Genomic DNA, 23850 nt, shown 5'->3' on the forward strand with positions numbered 1-23850 from the left:
GCAGTTGAGAAGCCCAAAATTATACTGGTATATTTCAAAATAATTTCCCTCTGAATTTTATATCTTTGCCATTTTAGATATTTATCCAGGATTTTAAACTACTGAATTTTAGTAAGAAGTTTAATATTAAGTGTTTGAAGAAGGATTTTTATTTAAAGCAAAAATTTATACTTATAATAATAAATGCTTAACAAATCTTCAGAGAATGAATCACTTCTTCACTTTTCTCATCTCCCATGATTAAGAAGCCTTTTCAAAATCATGAAATATATTACAGTTATGGACGCTTACTCTCAAGGAAACAACTTCCTTCACAAATTAGAAAACAGAATTTCTTACTTAAAATAACATTCACTTTTGCAAGACCTTTAAACAAGGTAATTTCATGGTACTGAAATTCTGACACAGCCTTGTACTGAGCCATACACAAAAAACTGACAAGCAGACTATTACACAAAGAGTAAGTATTTCTCATTTGGATTCAACATTTTGCAAGACATTTGAAGCCCAACATAGTTTCAAAGTAGTCATTCAAAACTGGCATACAAAATATAACCTCAATATAGTTCTGAAGGGGAGTCTTAATTTCCCTTAGCTGTTTATATATCATCCACAATAGCATTTTCATACCAACTATCTGTCATGGAAGTGACCCAAACAGAAGAGGAGCCACTGTAATTACTAACATTTAAGTGGTTATCACCTGTGGTAACTTCTCCTAAAGAGAAGTGTCAGGTTCAATAGTTCTTTCTTGTAGAGAGGAAAAAAGTATATTAATATAAGTAACAACAACAAAAAAATCTGAACTACAGTCCATATGGCAAAAAAACTTTTCTTTTTTTAACCTGACAGTCAATTGAAGATAATTATGTAAAATACAGTGTAGATAGTTTACAAGTTGACAAATGTCAACAGAAAAACTTACAGCAACAAAAGTCATCTTATCATGGAGTTCCTTCTCCAAGTTTTTTTTAGATGCACTATACAAGGAAAACATAGCACAAGACCGCTTTTCAGTCTGCTTGGGCTTTAAAGGTACAAGAAATTATTAGCTAACATGCTCAGTTTTCATTTCCAGAACAAGTGCTAACACATATGAGACAGTTTTCAAAACCAATGCATGTCTGTAATGTTCAACTGCAAGGAAACAATTCCAGGAGCCATAGATCTGAAAACAAGCTACATCCAAAAAGGACTATATCTTAATGACAGGAAGAATAAAAAAATAAATTCTTAATGGAAAAATATTAGCTTGAAGTCCATTGTTTATCCCTTATACAATGTTTTTGGCTGCTTTTAGAAAGTAATCAAAAAATAATGAATATATTTGGCTTGGCAACAAGTTATCCTTTCCCTTTCAGAATAGTACAAATCCAGCTGCATAAATCTTTTCTCAACACTTCAGTCTAATACTGTGGTGTGAGGACCAAGGGTTTCTCAAAATAGCCAGGAAGTAATTTTGGGAGCCTGCAATTCAAACCCAGGGAATGCAAGAAGACTGGCCTTGAGGACCATGTCAACCCAAGGCTTTGAGCAGCTTAAAACACATGCGCGGGCATGGTTTAAACACCTGTGTGATCTCCAGGATCACAGCATGGCTTGGCAGCACAAGCAGGGCAAAACGAGTTTAACACACAATACCACAATCCATACTTAATAGAAAGAAAGTTGGGCTAAGAAGTATATATTATTAAATATCTTTTTAGCTCAGCCATAGTTCGGATCTCAGAATCTAGAAACACATCTCCTGGCAATGAACCAGCTGAGACTCACAAATTGTACTATTCAACTGGGTTTAAGCTTTCTGTAGTGGAATTCAGATTCTCAGAAACATCTTAACTGATATCGCACTTTGTAAGCTTTCACAAGTGACTACAGAGCAGCAAAGCTAAGTCAGCAGATAGGGTAAGAGATAACTCATTAGAATTACATGAACTGGGAATAAGGAGGTACAAATCAGTCTTTTGGTGGTGAGAGGGTTAGGGCTGAAGCTGAAACTCCACCACCCTTCCAAAAAAAACGCTCCGAGAGAAAAATCAATAGACCTTTATGAAATCTACCCTGCAATAAGAGCTCACTGAGATTTTAAGATTCTCCAAAAACATAACCTCAAAGGAGGATTTAGGTGGGAAGATAAAAAAAGATATCAAAAGGACAGATATCCTGCACAACAGGTGTGTTCACTAGCACAGGCAGAGACATTAGTCGAAAGGTCCTATTTCCAACCATCCTCCCTGCTGGGAAGAGTCCCACCAGCTAAACAAGATCACTTGCCTGAACAAGGACTATTTACACAAAAATCATCCTAGTCCTTCCCTGCCCCCTCTAGGAGTTTGTTCGTTTGCTCTGTTCCATGTAACACTACCTCTTTTACAATAGGGGTTGTTTCTTATATAAAAACCCTGATATAACTGGATGGATCAGCACTGGTTTCCAACAGTTTCTTTGCCGCTCAGTAGAAATATGGCAGAGGTTTTGACTGGCAGTTTACAGGCGACTTGTTATAATGGTGTTCATCTCTAAGCCTAAAGAAATTAATGATGAAAGAGTCAAGTTGTAATTTTCTTCAACTAACACATTATCAGATTTAGATAAAATATTCTCAATGCCTTCACATCCTTATGGAAAAAAGGGTGCTTCCTGAAACATCTGAGTATTTTTTTCATGGAAATCTTTTCTTCCTCTCTGTCACTCAATAGAAACAGCTACACTGTGCATCCCTATGATGCTCCCAAACAGCAGATGCCCAAGAAAACTCATATTACCATGTCAAAGATTACAACATCTTACACAAACCAATTTACCACATTGAAGAGGTATTCTGATTTCGTCATTCTTAATAGTGTAGTCCAAACCAATTTCCACTAAACAGTCACCAATTTCAGCATATTTTTAAATGTTACATTATAACTAGTTTTCACACTTATTTCCATGAATCTTATCAGCTCTTCCATCAGAAAATGGAAAGGCAATACATGTTAAGTGAGTCACAAATTACCTGGAACCATTCACATCACACTTGAATGAGAAAGTACTTAAGGGATATTTTTTACAGCATGGGCTGTTTAATGTGAAGTGTGTCATACAGATGGCACTGTATATAATATATATTAACTATGTAGGTTATAACTAAAGAAAAAAATACAACTGAGGAACAAAGTTAAAATTCTACTCTGCATCCCAAACTTTGTGGCTTTGGTTCAATACTAAAGGTCATGAGACAAAATCTTAGTCCTGTGTTCTGTTTTTAAATAAATGCTTATCCAATGCAAAAGAGTAGTCCCACTGTCTGAGGAGCTTATCTTCACATAAGAGGGTTCTCCAACATACAGACTATGTCAGCAGAAGAGTAAGTTCTGTTCTTAGATTTTAAGTAATAGCTATTACAAATCTCTTGCCAATTCATCCAAAATTTTGAAATTTGAAAAATCTTTGCCTTCTATTTTGACAAAACAGTGTGTAATTTGGAATCTGGATATATAGTAGATTTTATCCTTCATACAACCTGCAACTTTGGGAAAGCCTTGGTAAATTTGTTATTCTAAATTCTTATGTTTTTCTTTGTGGTACCATAAGGCTAATCACTGTACTGCTCTTCAGCCAAATCCATCCATGATGACACCAGTCACATGAAGGGCACATCAGTTCCGGCCATTTAAGCTACACTCTATCCCCTAGAGAGTTCACCAAATGGTTTCCCTGCTTTCTACAGTCTCCTGTACAGACACAGGACAAACACAATGGCTGCATTTCCTTCCTTAATGCAATTCAGGTTTACTAGGTATTTCACACAGGTATCAAGTAAGCTTTTGGATACCTGGGACAGCCTGCAAACACACTGCTTAACCACAGCCTGTAAATGCTCCCAAATACCCACCTTGAAAGGCATTTAAAAAACCCCAAACTTGCTTATCTGAAGGTTAAGCCCCCTTTTCAATTTTTTGTTTCCTTTGGGATAGACTAACACTTCTTGCTGTTCCCCAAAATTACATTGTTAAAACATAAGGAAGAAGGAATGGGGACACATCTGTGATCCAACAAGTGTACTGAAAAGGTGGTGTAACTAAGCCCTTTGTCTCTCACATATTCATTGAAAAGGACAAGTTTCTGGTTACTTTAAATTCACAACTGAAAAATGGTGTTGTATGACCTAATCACAAAGCTGTATGGCGAACACCACACACTTACTCAATCACATTGCATATGGAACTGCTTTAACCTAACATTACATCCTAAAAAAAAATCCACAGTATGTGGCATATAGTTCTACAGGCTTCTTGCTAAAGAACATATTTTATCAAAATAAAGACAAATGAGATTCCAAAATATTCATCAGGTGATTCTTTTAAAAGTAATAAAATCGCTTATGTGGTATGTCAAAAGTTTTCTCTTTGAGGCACAAAAATAAATGCAGACACCAGAACTTTGTAAGAGTGACACAATATATCTAAAGCTTCTTCCAGGCTACTCCAAATCATTCTGAGCAGGCATTTTGGTAATATGTGAAAGCAAACAGCACAGTGAAGTAAATTAAAAGTGAGAGTATTTAAAACTAGCAGACCAACTTTCAATATACAGAAGAACTGAAAATTCTCCATTAAATCAGTTAGTAAAACCAAAATCAGTAGCACAGGCTAACATACACAAAAAATTATATGAGTTAACCATTAAAAGAATTTACCATGTGAATTAGATATGGGAAAAATAGCAATGGTAAAACACTATATACTGATGTTGCAGAAAAATGTTTTTTGCAAGAATAAGCCTAAGGTCCAGTTTTGTTTACACTTTCAATTAAAGTATGTATCACATTAATGAAAGTTACCAATTACATTGAACCAGGAAGGAGGGCACACAAAAGGGGAACAAATAAAAATAATTTAGTGCCCTCAGGGGTCAGAAGTTCAAAGTGTGTAAGACCCAAGATAATCATGAAACAGGAATTAAGTCTCTAGCTCCAAAAGGTTCATAACAACATATTGAAAGTGAAGAAGAAACTCAAAAAGCAGCAATGCTCAAAGTTATTTAAAGCAGTTGTGAGAAATAAAGAAACACAATTTGGGTTTGGGAGACGACAGAATTTTGGTCTTCCTACACAAAAGCATCACGTTACAGAGGATAAACCCTACCAAACAACAACCACACTTATGAGATGACCTTCAGACTAAGTCCAACAAATCATGCATGTGGAATGGTAGTATGGACACCAAGATATGGAGAACTGAGCTAAAAGCTGAAAACAAGAAAAAGTTGTGTAAAAAATAGCATGAAGAAAGCAGAAAGGAATGGAAGTATACAGATAGAACCAGTGTGTGCATGCGGGTTCCAAATGACAAAGACCATGAGGAATATGCAAAATGGTACAAAACAAGGCTTGGAATACTGGCATGAAATTACAAAAAAGAGCTACTAAATATCAAGTAAATCCTCCTGTCAGTGAGATGTAATCATTGAAATAATCTTCCAAAGGAAGCCTAATTGTTTAGAACATATATAAAATCTCACTGGCCAAGACAATATTAAAACTCACAAGTCTACAACCCTGCTTTTGCAAGCAGATGGACTAGATAACCTAAATAATTTTTTCAACCCTATCTCCTATGATGACGTTCAGAAGATCTGACAGGCTCATGCACAATACCCTGCAGTCCTACAAGTATGTGAGCAAGTTCAGTAAAAAGACATTGACATCAATTATGAAGACAAGCACAAAAATATATATACTCCACAACCTCTTTGTAAGGCTACATTTGTTTTGTTTCTGTTTTTTTTAAAGGCACCTCATCCTCTAGCTATTGTCAGCTTTTAAAAAAAATCACTTTTCAGTCTGAGCAAGAGCTCAATAGCGAGAAGGAAACATCTTTCAATTCACATTTGAACAGCCACGTCTTACATTCCAATTGTAATCAGAATGACAGTCTTTAAAAACAAGCATGCTGGCCTACTAGTTTTTATGTACAGCAATTTAAACAACTGTGACTACATATTGTACTGTGTAAGCAAAAGCACAACATTCATTTCATACTCACACCATTATCCTCTGTATACACAAACTCAAGAGAACTCTTAATACTAAAACATTAAAATGCACCCATGGAGTCTTCCCTTACTAGACACATTTAATACATGTTTACAATATATATACACATATATAATATACATAACTTTTAGAATTTTTCAAATAAATCTTTGTAATTTTCTCTTCAAAAAGAAATAAAATAATGACACTGAAAGAATATGAGTCAAGTACACAGAATTCTCACAAAGTTGAATGCTCAGTTTTGCAGCCAAGTTTCCCCCTTTCCATCATAACCAAAACATTTTATAAAAACTAAATAATCTGTATTATTATTGTAGTCATCTGTTTTATGGTAAAAGTTCTAATCTTATCTATGGAAATATATTACATATCAATATCATGAAGTGACATATCTGAATATTCTGAGCAATAAAAGGTATTCCAGGATATTTTAGCAGTACATATAACGTGTTGCAGGCTCAAACAGTACATGGGTCAACCTTTTACCTAAATAATATACTTGATTTAAACTCTGAGATCAGCTTCAAATGTGGTCCCATCCCCTAATGCCATCTAAAAGCAACAGTCAAACCCTATTTTGATATTTTTCAATGACTTCTGTTTACAAAGTGTCAGTTTAAAGGTAAAGATTTATTTACCAGTTTCCAGTCTTAACCTCAGGCTGGTATATGAAGAGTTGCATTGGGTTCTTTCCTACTCACATCAGCATCAGAAATCATCTCCAGCAGAAATTCTGCTTTCCATTCCCATTAGAGGAAAAGACCAATTTCATGCTTATGAACAGTAATAACTCTGATGATGACACATAATAGAAAAGAATCCACTCACCTTCCTTTAAGAAGGTATAAAAAGACTAAAAGATTGGATTAAAAGTTATTTGTCATTCAAGTCAACAGAGAAGCTCTGAATAGATAAACAAAGCACATCTGTTGAGCAGTTACAAGAAGCACTCATTCTTCAGGTAACCTAATCAATGGCACCATACACCCAGCAAAGTGGACAAGTTAGAAAGTCCCACAAAAGGTGAAGCTGGGAAATACCTCTAGAAGTAGCAGAATCTCTCAGACTGATGGAGTTTTGTATAGTTCCCACCTATTCCACTAGCAGGACTCATACAAAGGTATAAATTTAATCTTCAAAAAAAGTATTTCATGTTATCTTTTAATGCCCAGAATGATACCCTTTTTAGCAGAAACAGGAAGAGGAGATGAATGTTTGATAACTAAATTGTACAACAGCTTCTTTGGAAAGCTTTAGGATAATTTCTTGTGCCAGATCTCCAAGAATAAACAGCATTGAATAAGTTAAGATCGCTACTACAATATATACAGACTGCTTCAGTCTGTTGTTTATTGGGACTTAGAGTAAAGGCTCAGCTTCTAGCCATATGCTAATACAGTCTTTAAAAATTATATAAATTTTTTTGCAAACTAAATGTTTACTGTATAACACAGAAGATGTAACAGAAACTTTGCTGCATTTTAATTTATGTTAGTAATCTGCTTTCCTTTAATTGCATTTACCTTAGGCTAGCAACCACATTAGGCTGAGATTAACAATCCGCTACTGCTCTCTGAACAAGATCTACTTTATTCATATCAAAGAGATGACAAAGTGCCTCTCACGTGGTACAGTAATGAGCATGTGAACTGACTCTGAATCACTTTTTCCAGGTGATTTAACATTAAGATTCCTCAATGAGAAGCATCCTAGGAAGTTTCCCTCTTTTCCTACTCCCTGATGCAATTAGACCCCTTCTTTCCAGTACTCCCATTTTATTAATAGAGAATACGTAGACCTAGTTTCACCCAAGGCCTGCCTGGACGAAAATTCACACCCTCTACAATAAAAGCATTTATTTTTTATTTTTTTTAAACTATGTGAAACTGAGAGATTCCAAGCTCTCAGCACCAGCTGAGCTCACAGAAATCAGAGCAAATGTCAATTTAGAAAACAGCACCCTGCAAAACTAAACACTTACAAACATTCTCTGAATTACAGGGCAAGATAAAACAACTCATGCCCTCCTCTTCTCTTTGTGCAGCTGGTTAAATATATACAAAGCTAAAGTTGAACAGGAAGCACTCTGTCATACAAACACTTTAGCCAGGGCATCAGCTCCTGCACTGGCAATATAACATTTGGAGGGGTGGAATGCCACATCATGAATGGACTCATCAAATTTTTTGCGATGAGCAGTAAATTCTTGGATGCAGGTCTTGCTTTCAAGATTCCACAAACGAATTGAGCAGTCATGACCTAAAGAAAGGGGAAACAGTTCTCTTTACAATTCTTATGCCTGCCACCATTATGAGAAAAAGAAATGAAATCTGAATGTACTTACTGCCAGACATCAAATACAAGCCATTAGGATCAACAGCTAAACTTGTAACTGCATCTAAGTGAGCTACCATGGAGTGGATCAGTTTTCCTTTGAAAGAAAAGAGTTATTTATGTTATTTTCTGCAATTAACTTTGTTATTTGTATTCACTGCTTATGACCCTACCACAGCTGACACTATAAATAGAAAACCCATGACTGAATCATTAAAATTATACAAGTCATTCTTTTAAATTTACAGTCTCCAGAGAGGCACAGTAGCAGTGTCATCAACATTGTGAGACCTTCGTTTTATGTCTGCAAAGCCACCCTGGTGCTGCAATCACTGCATTTTAAATAACTGCCTCTTAACTGAATTGAGTTCTGAAGTGAGATCTAGAATGGGAAGGAAACCAGGGGCTGAGTATACTAAAAGCAATGAATATAAACTACATAAGAATATGGGATGATTTTAGTCAACTCAGAGAGAATTATTGTTCTATTACAGTTTATTGCAATTACAGTAATGATTTCACATTAAAAATAAGAAATCATGGGTAAAGTCCAGCAGAGGTCTAGGAAGCACTAGAGTGCCAGAGCTTCCTGTTCTCCAGATCAAAATAACACAGACAACCAATAGAAGAAACATAGACATAAGCCCATAAAGATTTTGAAAAAGCTTCCTTTTATGTTAAATATTTATAAACCCCATAAGTAAGGTATTTTATAAGAAGGGACAGAAAATTATGCAGGTTCCTTATCACTGTGCCAACAAAGTTTTAAGTGGGCTGGCAATCTTTGGGACCTACTGGTGATGAGAGATTTCTGTTTCAGAGGCTATCCAGTTCTTGACATCCCTCATAATATTATGAGAATAATATTAATCTTAATGAAATTCTGGTTATGATTTACATTATACAATGGCTATACCTAAGACCTGCTGAAGAGAAGCATACCTGTATTGTTGTCATAGAATTTGATGTGTCTGTCTTCATGAGCAGTGATACTAATTGGAAGAGTTGGATGGCTGATGACTCTATTTATCTGACAGGAGGAACTGATTGCTTAAAAAAAACAACACATATCATATATGTCAATTTCTAAATTATTTGAAAGATTGCTACCAAGAAATAAACATGTAATCCATTTTATCTGCAAAATAATTCTTACATTTATGTACTGGAAACTCTCAGCTAGCATCTTATTTTATATGGTTTACTCTAAAATACTTTCCAAATTACACAGGCACAGAGGCATACATAAACCATATGTATGCCAAATAAGGTCCAACCTTTGGACATAGTTTTAGGTAGACACGTCAGGCAAAAATGTGAAACCAAAAACTGAGTGAAAACACCTTTTTTTGCACTTCCCCACTGCCACATTCCTCCTCCTGCCAAGTAAAACTTGCTTCATGACATACAGACAGTACAGGCAGTTTATTTCAAGCAAATAAACCGCATCCATTATTATTTGATATATATGGATTAAAATTATGATTATTGGGGAAAAAAAGGATGCTAGACTATTCATAGGAGAGTCATTTTCCTATTCTTCAATAATTTTGAAACAGCATGGATATATATATACACACACACAAACAAAAAAAAAAGTATAGAAGTTTTCTGATTAGAAATCTAGGCATTGTTGTGATGCACAGATTAGTGCAAAGGTGGTCTTAAGAGGCATAAATTATGATAAAACCAAAACCAGTCACTCCACAGTACATCAAAATACAGGTATTATCTTTCATGTTGACTGTATTTAGTTAAACTGCTTCCAAAGAACACATTATTTAATCAAAATTCTTACTAAAACAAACAAAATAGAATACTACTATAGGATCACTTGCTATTAAAGTGGTAAAAACTTCAATTTACATATTTCTATAAAAATCTGAACCATCAAGCCTTGTCAGCATCCATGGAACACTTGGAAATTATTAAAGTCTAAATTAAGCAAGAAAACCACATTCATATGAATAAACCCCCCTAAAATAACTGAAAGCACATGAACATTCATCACAGCCATCTATCCTCACAGTTTGAAAATGACAAGCAAAGTGAGGCTTATACTCAGCGGAGTCCCTACACAGTGGTGGTAGGGCATTTCAGGTGACTCATTTTCCTCTTGCCTAGTTCTTGTAGAAATAGTAATTTACTTCTTTAAAATACTTGTAAGCTTTATAGTACTATTACATAACTAAAGATACTAAATGGGGACTGCTGGCTGCCATATCACGGTCTTGTTTTCTTAAAGGAACATTACTGAATTACAGCAAGGAGGAGGTAAAAAAAAATAAAAGGGGGAAGGAAGAGAGAAGCAGAAAGGTAACTTCTACTGACTCAACTAATTTAGGACTGTTTTTTCAGATAGGAACAAAGGTGTGAGTTAAAAGAAGAAATCCTGCACAGTAAGGAATACCATAAAGAAGGGAGACGGCACTTTCCATTCCATCTGATAAAATGACAGGCATCTAACTAGTTTAAAACAGACAAGCAAAGCCAACAAGAAGGGCTTAGTCCTTTTAAAAAACCTAATTAACAGCAGAATTCACTTTAAGGAGTGTGAGTATGTGGGGGGAATATAAAAATAAAATTAAAAAAAATTATATTGTTATCAAGTTACCATCATGGCTTGAATATTAAACCTTTGGTCTCTTTTCTAATGCCAGGGTAAAATAATTTACTGATAGCAGGCTCCTCACAGTATCCTCTAAAACTTCTCATATTGGCCATTGCCATGATCCAAGGCACTATACAGGACCTTGTCAATGAATACTCTTCCATTGGAGTTTTGCTTTTCTCCTGCAGTGAAAACTTCAACTACAGCCCAAGTCCAAATGAGCCAAGAGCGTAAGAAATCTTTGAAAAGGGATACCTCTGAGGAAAAATAAAAAAGAATCCACACACACTCCTGAATTTTTGATAAACTCAACTTTAAATTTTCCTGATATTACCTCTATTTTGCAATTTTGTACTGAAGAGGAAAAAGAAATCTTGAAACTGCAAAGACCACTGAGCTGTACTAGAGAAACCTGTGTTTTTCTTTGTGCTACTGTCTTTTGAAAAGCAATTCAGTGTGATCTTGTTTCTTCTACCTTATTTCAAAAGCACATGCACTCTTCTGCTACTGAAATACCCACAAGGTCTGTTGTAGTAATAACAATTTACTATTACATCTCAAAACACAGCTTGTAACAAAATTCATGTTATAATTTCTCATGACACTGCCTGTTTGGAAACACCGAAAAGATTATCAACAGTATCGATCTTAAAGAAGCAATTTTTTTTTCCTTTGGGCAATTTGGGGTTTTTTGATACATACTTGTATCCACACTGGACTCCAGGGTAAGAATTCGTTGCCGTGTCTCCATGTTAAAAATGCTAGTGTGTCCACTGTTAAATGATGCTACCATGAGGCTTGGATCACTGCTCACAAGATCTACTGAGGAAGGGATTCCCATTTCTAGAAAACAACGCAGTGATTTAGTTGGTATAAAGTAAACAAAAAAACCAAACAAAAACCCCCAATTAGTAACCACTTTAACATCTAAAGGACCATGATTATGAAAGGAAATATTGCATTTGAAAACATACATTATGCCAATCTAAATAGGTTGCCCAGTATTATCACTATTTTAATCCTACTTTTTTTTGATGTGTATCAACAACATTCTTTACTAAGATCCTGTATCTGGAACTGCACCTGGGCAGAAATCTACTTTGAAATTAAGAAAGTAAGAATTCCCTAGCCCCTTTTCCTTCCTTTAAGTGTAACAGCAATTCTCAAAAAACATAAAACGACTCCATTGCCCCAAGTAAAATGACATGAAATTGAAATGGTAAAACCACTGACATAATAGATTATTAAAATTATTATTATTATTATTAACTTGGGTAAAATCAGAGCTTAAAAAATCCACCAAAGTTCTCAAGGTGCAAATTTTATACCCTGACACTGTCATCATAGGAAGTTATAGAAATACATTATAAATTCATATTTCAAAGCTTTGTCTATCCTGCCTATTGTGGTCTATATCTGACCTCCTTACACTGTAGCTATCTGAACACTACCGGACAGAAGGTCAAATCAGCAAAGCTTGGGTATAGGATATATCCCTTGGGATTTTTCTCCTCAAATGTCCTGTTCACCACCTGCTATGTGAAAGAACAACACCGGTAGCAACAGATGCCAGGAGGAGGAGGAAAAGATAGAGAGTGAGACACCGAATTTTAAGCAAACTAATGTTATGGATTCAGATAACACAGGAATATCATCATGTCTCTCTAAACTCTCTAAAGATTCATGGGAGAAACATCTTTTTTGGACACAGGACCTCTGGAATATTTCTAAGGAATGGTGGTACTTATCTAGAGGTACTCCAAAAAGAGCAAAAAAAGGATTGGAGTGAGAAGAAAACACATTGTTTCTGAAGTGACCTTTTCTACCACTGCCACTGGATGCTGATCTGCAGCTTCTTGGGAGGCCTACAATGGTTAATCTAAAGGACTTAAACGATGAGTGCCAGATATTTTAGAGGGTTTGTTCAAGGTTATCAATAAGCCATATGAAAACTGGGTTTCAAAGGAGGATCTTTGAATTTCACAACTTTGGCGAGACTAGTCCTTCCTCTCCCTTAATTTAATAATTAAAAACAAAACAACTCCCCAAAATACCCAACAGTTACTAGGAAGTTTTCAAAGTAGGCAGATAGGCAATAAGCTGGCAATAAGCCAGTTATGTTTCTCGTAGAATCCTGCAGACCTTTGGAAACATATTTTTGCAAAAACTAAAATACGTGAAACATTTTTTATTTTGCTCAGTATAGCATAACAAGTAATGGTATATCTGACCAGCTTTATACCATAACTTGATAAGACTGTTGAGTTATGCTGAAGTTTATTTTGCCTCAAAGTCTTTATGAAGAGCCAAGGAACTTTCACAGCTCATGGGCTGTCTTTAGGACAATCAACTCTAAGAGAACTTGGCAACATCAGTGGGCTCATTCTGGACCACTTAGACAGCAACTTCAAGAAATTAGACTCTAAATAGTGGGATTTTGATTTGTGCAAGACATTTCTGTAACTAAATCCAAAGATTAACATTATTTCAACTAGCAGTGTTTAGGATCAATAGGCTATCTATTTAGTTAATGTGCAAACTCAGAAATTCAACTGGAATCTCTGTGCTAGAGGCACAAGGAACAATTCTGGAAGGTACAATGACACTGACCTGAGATGAAGCACTGGCTATTCCAAATTTCTATTAGGGGAAGAAAGGGCTTTTTATTTTGGAAAAACCAAAAGCACACGCCTAATGGAAATTCAGTTTGAACCTGAATTATGGAGCTGATACATTATACTCCATGGTGCTAGTAACATCAGCAGATCATCTAAAGCAGTTGGCTTTTAGATGTATGTGACTGTCCCCTTGCACGTAGGTATATATTCAGCTAGCATCAAAAAAGAAGGGTCCCAAAATTTACTCTTCCCCTATCATTCATAAGTATATAAAATCCAGCAAAAAAAGCAAGAAGTATTTCTATTCAGTAACCAAAATTATGTCAGTCTGAACAGGGATGTTCACGAACTTTTAGGGCAATTTTCTGTACCTTGATTATCATTAAATATATTGAGAGCTGGAGCAATTTCTGTAGCTTTCCATAAACGTATAGTGCCGTCTGCTGAACAGGACAGCAATCGCTGGTGCGCTCCACTGTAAACCAGACCCCACACTGCATCAGTATGGCCTACAAAAGCACCTCTTAGAACAGAAGGATCTGTGAACAAAGCACAACAAAACACATTTCAAAACTAAATTTTAATTACATCAATAGCTGTATCTTCATCTGTGTTTATGCACCAACCTTAAGGAGCTAATCCATAAAAAAAAACCCAAGCCAATCATGTCATACTAATATACAAGTCTCAATTATTCTGGTATTAAGATGCTTGAATTTCATCAGCATACATGATATTCAGTTACCCAGTTTGCAACTAAAGGAACAAAACAACATTTCAGCAGAAGGGACATTATAGAAATGGGATAAACACACTTCAGTTTGTTTCACTTTCAAGCAGCCATTAACGGTACATCAGTCCCTTTTATGCAAAAGTCAGTTTTGGAGGCCAACTGCATAAGAAGCTAAAGAAGTAAACAATAAATTTAAAATCCAGAAACAAGACTGACATCCATTCAGATCTGGTAAATCTTACTGAACTGGGCCTTTTTACGTATTTGAAGACAACATTAACAGCTTTGGTCTCTGACCATTAAATCTCTTTATCTACCTACACAGAAATTCATCAAAGAAAAGAACACTAAAATACACATTTGCTGTACTTGCCAAATTATCAGGTTTAGTCCTGGACTTTTTGAATCTAGCTGTTTCTCAAAACTGTGATGAAATTGAAGTCTTTTTAAAGAAAATTTAAGACATTTAAAATTTAAGAAATTTTAAGACATTTTATGTTCTCATCAACCAGCATCAACATTAAACCAAAAATTTACTTTAAGCAATTGAAGCTAACATTTGATTTGCTTTTTTAAACTTTCAAATAAGCATTATCTACAAAGTATCCTATTTTAACAAAAAACATTAGTGTCACTAAACAATCATCTCACTGGTGTGTTTGACAGCAACATACCATAAGAGTCATAGGGGTCAATGTTCGGGTTGGTTGTGTTCCAGCCATGGATAAGGCCATCCGTTCCCCCACTGTAACACTGTTCACCGTTACTGCTCATCACCACACAGAGCACTGGTCCACTGGAAGAAACCCCCAAAGAAACATTTAATATTAACATTTTCCTTATGTGAAATGCAATGTCAACAGAATCTTCAAATTTTCCTGCTAGATACAATTCACTTGCTACACACATTGCAACAAAAATTCCGCATAATGAAATCATAAGCTACAACACTTCCCACAAAAAAACCTCTACAATATTTGGTAACGTAACTACAATCAGAACAATATAATCATTAAATAATTTCAGTAGATTTAAATTCACTGCATTCATTCTTCTTCAGCTTCCTTCTACACATGCACACATCTGACAAAAAGGCAAGAGCTGCAATAATCAAATTGGAACTGTATAATTTGTAGGTTTTTAATTTTAAAATTGTGGTCTACCCAGCTTCAGACATAAATAATTACGCAGAAAGGAGATGGACACATGCAGATATTTTAAATAAAATGGGAACTAAAGACATCACAACTAAAGAAATCAGTAGCTGATAAGGTGGAAATTACCTTTTTAAAAAATTCTGGTTTTGTTTAAAAATCATATCTTTCTCAAAATATGACAATATTTCCCAGGAAATACTTACTTATGTGCTCTGAAGGTGTATATTGGCTCTACATCAAGAGAAGCACTCCTAAATGAAGTAAAAGGAAATGTTAACATGTATATGATCTTACACAATGCTTTACAAAAACGTGTAAAATTCTTAAAATCACTGTTACGTCTTTTGCAGTGTTTCCCCCACAACTTTCAACACAATTTTTCACATCTAGGAACTATTTGCAATCTTTCATATGCAGGATTTGTTGTTTGGTTTGTTTTTTCAGTTTAAAGACCTTCAAGGTAGTTCACAAACTCTCACAGATCAATCAAGTCAGTAGGTAGCTACACCAGTGGTGGGGAAGGAGTGGAGAGACATCAGTATCACATGGAATATATCATTAAGTGCTCCAAACCCCTATTAGAGCAAAGGAGTTTTTGACTCCTTGTTTTTATATCAAGGCTGTAGCACAGTGACAAACCACTCCAAAATTTGCTGCTCTGGACTTTATCAATCCAGTGTTTGTTACAGACTGAGGGAAGACCCCATGTTATGCCCAGTCCTCCTCAAAGGTCTGACGTACTCCCTTACCATTACCATTATTAGCCCTGCTACCAAATTGCTCTCATTTCTGCAAATCACCAGCAACTCACAAGAGACAGTGTACAAAGGCAACATCTCTAAGTTTAAAGCTGTACACATGTATATGCATGTATGTGTATACATACATATGCATATATATAAAAATGCATCTTATACATTTATATCCACATGCAAGCACACTAACAGGCTGCATCCAAATATTTTCACTAGTAAATTAATTTGTCATGTTATCTGCAAGGAAAATATAAAAATGTGAATGGTTTTCCTTCTCACAAACAAATTACACTCAGGAACACACATGGATTTCTTCTGGCACTCTTCAGAAGTCTCCATGCTACTCTATGAGCTTGTTTTCCTACTCTTAAAGTCAAGGAACACTTTCCATGAACTCCAAGGGCCATCCCGTGAAGTGGTATCTACAATTATCTTTTTTCTTCATATATTAAAACTGTTCTTGAAGCAAAGCAAAAAAAAAAAAATCTTACTTTTTTGCTGGGGCTGTTTTTTGTAAATTCCACATTTTTAAAGTATGGTCCTCTGAAGCTGTTATTAAGACTGGTTCAACCGGATGAAAAGCGAGACCTCTTATTCCATCAAAGTGACTTCTTAATGTAAATTTGGGGTTCCAAGTCTTTCTCAATGCATCCTTATTGTTGGCTATCTAATAAAAAAAAATGCCAAACTTGTAATTAATCTGGAAGCCACAACAAAAGGAAGACATTAGAAATTTAGTTTGGCATTTTCAGAAGATGTGAAATTACCTCTTCCACTTTTCGAAACAACCTGCTCTTGAAAAACAGACCACTTAACACTAACCAGATAATTCAAAATGAGAATGAAGGTAGATGTATTCCATACAACAAGTAATGTCACGTCCACAGTAATACTTTCCATGAAAATCCGAAATACTGCCATGTCTGTAAAATTACACAATTTAAAAGCACTGATACTTAAATGAAATCAGCTAGGTGTTTGAAATTTGATCTGTACCTACTAGCTCATTCACTTTAACACTGGGCTTGACTCAAGCAACCGGCGGTCCCTGAATATCCAAAATACAACTGACATGGCACCTCTGAAGTAAAGAGCTGAGAGAAACAGAAGATTCTAGAAGCACAGAAAGGAACACAACCTAACTTACTCATCTAAGGCAACTCAAGCTCTGTAATAATGCAAGACAAGTAAAGGTTGCCAGAAAATGAAAAAAAAAAAAAAAAAAGGCAAAAAAGACTTGGCTACATACTAAGAATATAACTGGCAAGTGATAAGCTATCATGTATACAGACACAATTATTTGGCAATAAATGCATTTTAGAAGATCCAAAAAGAAAGCCTTTTAAAAAAATAACAATTACTCCAATATTGCTCCTCTGAACAAATGCTGACACAAAATGCTGAACAGACTTTTTCACTCTGTCAGTCAACAATGCCACAAGCTAAATTTACCTTTCCATAACCACTATGGTTATGGAAAACCAAGAAAATAAGCAATTGTACTGATATTTTATTATGTTGAAATCTACAGATAATCCGAAATAATTTATATCTTTAAGTGCAAAGAAGAGACAACTGTTTTGAGCTTCTCCAAGAATCTACATTTTATTGTAGGCAGTGGAGGAAGGAAGAGGAGTTTTAAGAACAGAAGTGCTTTTTCTTAGGTTTTGTTACATCTGGATTTAATAATAAAAAAATGCATCAATTAAGAAGTTCTGTACATTTTAAACCAGGACAAAGGAGCTGTAACAAATGCAGGCTTAGTCTTTCTTTTGGTATTTCTTAATAATTATACACTGCCTTGCTTGGGGAGACAAGTCAGTTTCTTTGCCAGTTTACTGAGCCAAGTTGGCTCAATGAGGGAACAGACAAATGCTCGAGCTGGTACAAGGATGGGGCAGGACTGCACAGTTAGCAGCTCTGGCAGGTTTTCTGGAGATTGGCCAAGAAAGCCTCAGCAAAAAGGGTACAAGATGTACAGAGTATTCACAGATATCTGGAGAGGAATTTGGTTGCCTCAACACAGGCACTCAATGCCAAACAGGTGACGAAGGGAACCCGCCTGCCCTCCAGCTGCCATACCAGCAGCACAGGTCCTGCATCACATCTGCAAAAGCCACGAAGACACCTCAGATGGCCTAACAGTGAATTCCAGTTCTGGTAGGGTAATAGTCTTCATTTGCTTCTCATTTAGTCAAAGGTGCCCTTCCAAAGGAGTCCAAGATGATTAACTTATAAATTGGGAAGCAGAACGGAGGGACTTAGATGGAGGGCAGTCCCAGCCAGTAGACCAGCAGCAGAGGAAACAGGTTCTAGCTCTGATGCACCACTTAACTCGCTGCACGACATCACTCCACCCACCAGTCTCTCTCAAGCTGTGAGAGGCTTGGTTAGTAAACACAACAGCCAAGCTCCTTCTATCTTTCCCCACTGAAATGCAACTGTGACAAGCAGTTTGGGGGGATGTTCAACCCCAAAATTAGCACCTGATCAGGATTTGCCACTAATAATAATATTTGCATCTACACAGACAAATCAAAAAGTCCAGAAACAGCAATGACATGCAAGTAGGGTTCCAGACACTTCTCTCATTCAAAGTTGTAGGAAATCAAGCAAGAGACTACTGCAAAGTCCAAAACCTCTATTATAATCTTATGAAGCTGCTTAATCTATCCAGAAGACTACATAAAAAACCAGAACCAACTGAAGTGAAAGACCAGTGCTAAGATAACAATGTGTAAAGCAAGGAAAAAGAAAAGATAAACTTCTGATTATCGGCTAGCAATCTGGAAAATATCACCTTGTTAGATATTCTAAAAATGTACTCATAGAAGAAGAAATTTCTCTTTCAAGTAATAAATTCATAATATTCATTACCGAGTGAAAACCATTCTTTAACTTATAGACAGTCAAACCAATATGTAGAAACTGAAACCATGAAATGAGGTAGGCTAATGCTGCCATGTTTTAGAAAAAAGAATCTAGTAAAAATGTCAGTGGGATGAAAGGGACTGAAAATGGGAAAATGCCTGCAGCTCTTGAGAGCAAATATATTTAAAGACAGATGTACATTGTCTTTCAACTTTATTCTCCATATGATTCAAAATTGACACTTAAAAATAATACACTACATTTTCACTAATCCTTCCTGATTCCCACTTGGCAGCTGGAAGAAGATATGAAATAGGTCAAAACAGAAACATTATCTGTAAGCTAAACTTCCAGTGAAACTTGAAATAGAAAAACCAGGCTTTCATTTTGCTTCAGTGAAGTGCACAGTGACAATAGTGAGTAGCTTTGTAAATATTGTGGGGTTTTTTTAATCATCAGCACTAAAAAAAGGTAAGAGTTGAGGTAAGCATGACTATGAATTCCTGATCATAGAACTCCATAAAGGCATTTAACAAATGAACGAACAGATGTTAGTACTCTCGACCATGCAGGATAGGATAGGAGTGGCTAAAGAAATGCTGAATTCCATAAATGAAAGCTGTTAATTCAGGATACGGAGACATGAACAAACAAAACAGTTTATATGGACACTTGAACAGTGAAGTCAAGCAATGAAAGCATTACCATCTCATTCAGATGGTTTAGGTTTGTTATGTCCTCTGAATTTAAAAATTCAGCATCTAAGTTTTAGGTGTACCTGTAAAAGCAATTAATTTGTACACCATCTTAACCCTTTCTGAAAGCATAATTAGAGAAGATGAGCAAAAAAATTAAGAACTGAGCCCAAAATAGGAGATAATGCTGAAATACTGAATTTTAGCAGAAATGTTCTGTATTATTGCAATCGAGATGATTCACAACACATCACATGCTCACAAACTTGCTATAGTAGTAGAGCATATCTCTGCAATAGCACTCTCAAAATGTGTCTAAAATTTTATTAATTTTATAATTTATTGCTTTACAAGTACACACAAGGGTAGAACTTCAAAGTAAGGACCCGCAGGTTATTTCTGGAGTCTCAGACTTGACTTGTGATAGTATAATCCCAGATGGTGATTACTTAAGGGTCAGATTTACTGAAAGGTAGGATTCTTCACCAACACACAATACTGAAAACGATCTCTGAAATCCCTCAACCTTGACAGAGCTGGGCAATACAATAGCAGGATTGATCCGAAGCTGACAGATCACAAGGAGCACATTAGTAAAGTAATACCTGAAGTATCTTTTCCCAAGAAATCAGAAATACAGACAAAAATTATGTATGACTGAAAAGAAGCAATTTTAAGGAAAGTTTTTCATAAAAAGTGAAAGAAAAACAAGCCGTAGGCTACATATATAGCCACAGAAGTGCTGGCCACAAAACCCTCCTAAACAGTCTCTGGTCCATTTTCCCATTTGAAATGAGACTACTGCCCACACCAGCTAATGTAAACCACAGGTCTACCCCAGCCAAGTCTTGAACATCTCCCAGGAGAGGGATTCCACTGTGTCTCTGGGCCAGTTGTTTCACTGTCACCTCCTACATAACACTTTCTCCCCCAGTGTCTTACCTGAACCTCCCAAGCCAGAATTTGCTATTGTTTCCTCTTCTTTTAATGCCTGGCACTATGGAGAAGCTTGGCTCTGTCATCGTTATAAGCATCCTTTCAATACCTGCAGACTGCTATTTGAGCACCCCTCAGCCTCCTAAGAGCTGAACAAGAGTAGCTCCTTTAACATCTACTCATCAGTCACATGCTACTGGACTCTCTACAATTTCTCTAAAACCCTCTTGAAGTGGAGGGGCCCAAAACTCCATGCAGACCAAGCAGAAGGGACATAAACTTCCCTCAATCTACTGGCCGTACAGCTCCTAATTTTGCTCAGTCACTGGGGTTACACACACCCACATGTATCACTATAACTAATTACGTTTACTTTCAACTACTCGCATGACATGGCAGACAAGTGAGAAGGAGTGGGGCTTGCAGAGAGCTTGAAGGCTGCTGTGTATGGGAAAAACAATTTTATCAAGTAAAAATTTGTGACAACCTCTGGCAGCATAATTTCATCTGGAGAATGTTTTCTGCTGAGTCTACACACATGTAACTTGCATCCGCCTTCAACAAAAAGACAGTAAGACCTTGAGTTACCAATAATAACCACTTACATCATAAGTCAGCGAATCTGCCTCATTTGCTACAGTAAGGCCTGCCAGTTCTCCAAGACCCAGCTCATTTTCAAGGGCTTCATCTGTTCCCATAATGAAAGATTTCCCTGAAGAAGGAGGGAATGTTAAAGCTTCCACTGCAAGAAACCAAAACAAAACAAAAAAAAATCTTGAAACTTGGGTTTATACAACATTGAATAACAAAAGTAGATTTTCCACTTTCAAAATGCTAAACATCTTACAAGTAGCTGAGGGGAAAAAAGATATACAGAGATGCATAAAAAAATAGCTGTTCTAAAGATAATCACTGTACTTACCAATAAACAGCATCCTCTGAACATACTTGCACTTGAGGTGTGCATGACTCAGTAAGTGCAACTAGCCACAGGCGGGAAGAGGACACTACCATTCACCCATAAATAATGCACAAGTAACACAGAACAGCTCAGACCCTTCCCCAACTCTGCCACAAAATATGCAAATAGGCGTTGAAGAAGCAACAAAAAAGCATATAAGAATAGCTGGTGGGAGCAGTTGGACTCTTCCTTCCTACCATGGTATCCACACCTTCCTAAAACGGTATCCACACACATCCAAAAGCACGTCCACAATGATGCTGTTTACATGCACTCCAATCGAACAATACGACCAGAAGCTGACAGTTCATTTCTACTTGTAAAATCAGTTTAATTATCAAACAGGCTACTCAGCATTGAATTCCATGTTTGTACTAGCAGTATCCAAACTTACTAGTTAACAGCTTCTATAGTATGCCTATTGGAGCTCCAATCACTGTAACATGAACACATCCATAGGCAGATTCTCTAGAAACAGGAAGATCAAAGGCTAAGGAGTACAGCACACACACTTATACCATATAAAGCTCTGCATCAAGTGGTACAACTCAAAAGCTGTGCCTTTACCAAGTTCCCTGTACAATAGTTCTCCAAGCCTATACAGCACAAAAGGGGGACTGAATAGATGAAAATGTGTTCTCTTCTGGATACAAGAAACTTCACTGATCTTTATAAACCTTTTGTCTCAAATTACAAGGGTTTTTAAATAAATTACAATCTTTTCCCCTTTTAGCTCCATTGTAAATACAAGCCTTGGCAAATACTGTTGGAATCAGGGAGAGAGAGAGAAGGAAATGCCACCTCATTCTCAGCATCTTTTTAAGTCTAACAGCACCGACACTAAGTTAAAACCAAGAAAAATGCAGTTTACAATCAATAGCCTGATCTGTTCAGTCTGCTTCCCTCTTGTCCCAAAGGCATCAGGTTCAGATGCCATCCAATTCACCTTCAGTTCACCCAGCATAAAGTAAGCTAATCTTTCCATTCCACATTCACATCTCTATTGCGTGTTGTTTGCTTTCCACTACTTTTTACAACCAAATAAAAGCCTTTCAAGCTCTACTGTTCGATCAGGTCTCTTAGTTATTACCTTTTAATCACAAACATCTCTTACCTTCTTCACCCTGAAGTCTACACTACCATTCTCTTTTTCTCTTTTGAATTTATGATAAAATATTCCACTCAATACACAATACATACAGGACATCAAATCTGAAAAGTTACTAGAATAAAAAAATTGTATGCCAAAAATATCATGATGTCTCAGTTTTACAAAGGAATACACAGCTCATAGTTTGCAATACTGAACTCAGACTGATAACAATCAGCTGTCCTCCTCTTTTTTTGTGAGAGTGCATTTGAGTGTCTGAATTAAAAAACACATTATTGAAAGGACATGAAAATAGTGCTCTGCTAACATAGCTCTCAGTACATGTGAGAAAAGTTGGAAAGGAAACATTCAACAAAAAATTCCTCCACTTCCCCAAGCGTTGCTAAGTTACCCCCTTCTTTCATAAAGAAAATCACTGAGCATGAAAGAAACAGAACTACTGAGATCTTTGGTAACTATGCCACATGCTGGGACTTTTTATGCATCTTAATTATAACTTGGCCGACCTACTATTTCACACTCACTGAAAGACTGCTAAGTGGAACTCATGTTTTGCTCATTTTTCAAAACATGTATTTACCATTTAAATAGGGCACATGATATCATAGAATCATAGAATGGTTTGGGTTGGAAGGGACCTTAAAGATCATCCAGTTCCAACCGTCCTCCCACGTACAGGGACACCTTCCATCAGACCACATTGCTCAAAGCCCCATCCTGCCTGGAACTGAACTCTTCCAGAGATGGGGCATCCATAACTTCTCTGGGCAATCTGTTCCAGCATCTCACCACCCTCACTGTAAAGAATTTCTTCCTAATACCTAATTTAAACTTGCTCTCTTTCAGTTTGAAGCCACTCCCCCTTGTCCTATCACTACATGCCCTTGCAAAAAGTCCTTCTCCAGATCTCTTGTAGGCTCCCTTTAGGCACTAGAAGGCTGCAATATGATCTTTGACAAATTAATATAGCCTCATACACTATATGTTATTATGCTTCATATTATAGCATTCAAATATTGAATCAAATA

At 36.3% G+C, this 23850-nt stretch overlaps 1 protein-coding gene across 1 annotated transcript in view; it reads right to left on the minus strand.

The window, feature by feature from the left end:
* Positions 1–4292: 4292 nt before the first annotated feature.
* Positions 4293–23850, minus strand: part of STRN (striatin) — a 66703-nt gene continuing 47145 nt past the window's right edge. The window contains 9 exon segments of the mRNA XM_027681607.1: positions 4293–8299; positions 8385–8471; positions 9317–9424; positions 11688–11828; positions 13975–14142; positions 15011–15132; positions 15697–15744; positions 16740–16915; positions 21356–21492. Of these exon segments, the coding sequence (XP_027537408.1) occupies positions 8130–8299; positions 8385–8471; positions 9317–9424; positions 11688–11828; positions 13975–14142; positions 15011–15132; positions 15697–15744; positions 16740–16915; positions 21356–21492 (1157 nt within the window). The 3' untranslated portion in view covers positions 4293–8129.

This window comes from Neopelma chrysocephalum, unplaced genomic scaffold (assembly GCF_003984885.1).
Source record: "Neopelma chrysocephalum unplaced genomic scaffold, ASM398488v2 Primary Assembly neopelma1_61, whole genome shotgun sequence".
Taxonomy (NCBI): domain Eukaryota; kingdom Metazoa; phylum Chordata; class Aves; order Passeriformes; family Pipridae; genus Neopelma; species Neopelma chrysocephalum.